General features: G+C 65.4%; 1 protein-coding gene across 1 annotated transcript in view; it reads right to left on the reverse strand.

Moving 5' to 3' along the window:
- Positions 1-66: 66 nt before the first annotated feature.
- Positions 67-283, reverse strand: part of SOX13 (SRY (sex determining region Y)-box 13) — a 5,814-nt gene continuing 5,597 nt past the window's right edge. Inside the window, 1 exon segment of the mRNA XM_009585132.1 lies at positions 67-283. Coding sequence (XP_009583427.1) covers positions 67-283 — 217 coding nt within the window.

A 283-nucleotide genomic window follows, 5' to 3' on the forward strand; every position in this document is an offset into this window, starting at 1 on the left:
TGCCTCCCAGGGCACCCACCCCGCGGGCACCTCGGTGAGCCCCCTCGGAGGGGAGGAAGGGGCGCGTTACCCTATCAAGTAGCCCTGCCTGGCGTCCTGCCGCCGGTTCCTCATCAGCGCCTTGTACTCGCCCACGCGCAGCCGCTTCCCCTCCACGATGCAGGTGCGTTTGGGTCGGGGCTTGTACTTATAGTCGGGGTATTTCTCCAGATGCTGCCGGCTCAGGCGGGCTTGCTCCTCGTAGTAGGGCTGCTTCTCCTGGTTCGTCATGGATTTCCACCGG

This window comes from Fulmarus glacialis, unplaced genomic scaffold (genome assembly GCF_000690835.1).
Source record: "Fulmarus glacialis isolate BGI_N327 unplaced genomic scaffold, ASM69083v1 scaffold22669, whole genome shotgun sequence".
NCBI classification, from domain to species: Eukaryota; Metazoa; Chordata; class Aves; order Procellariiformes; family Procellariidae; genus Fulmarus; species Fulmarus glacialis.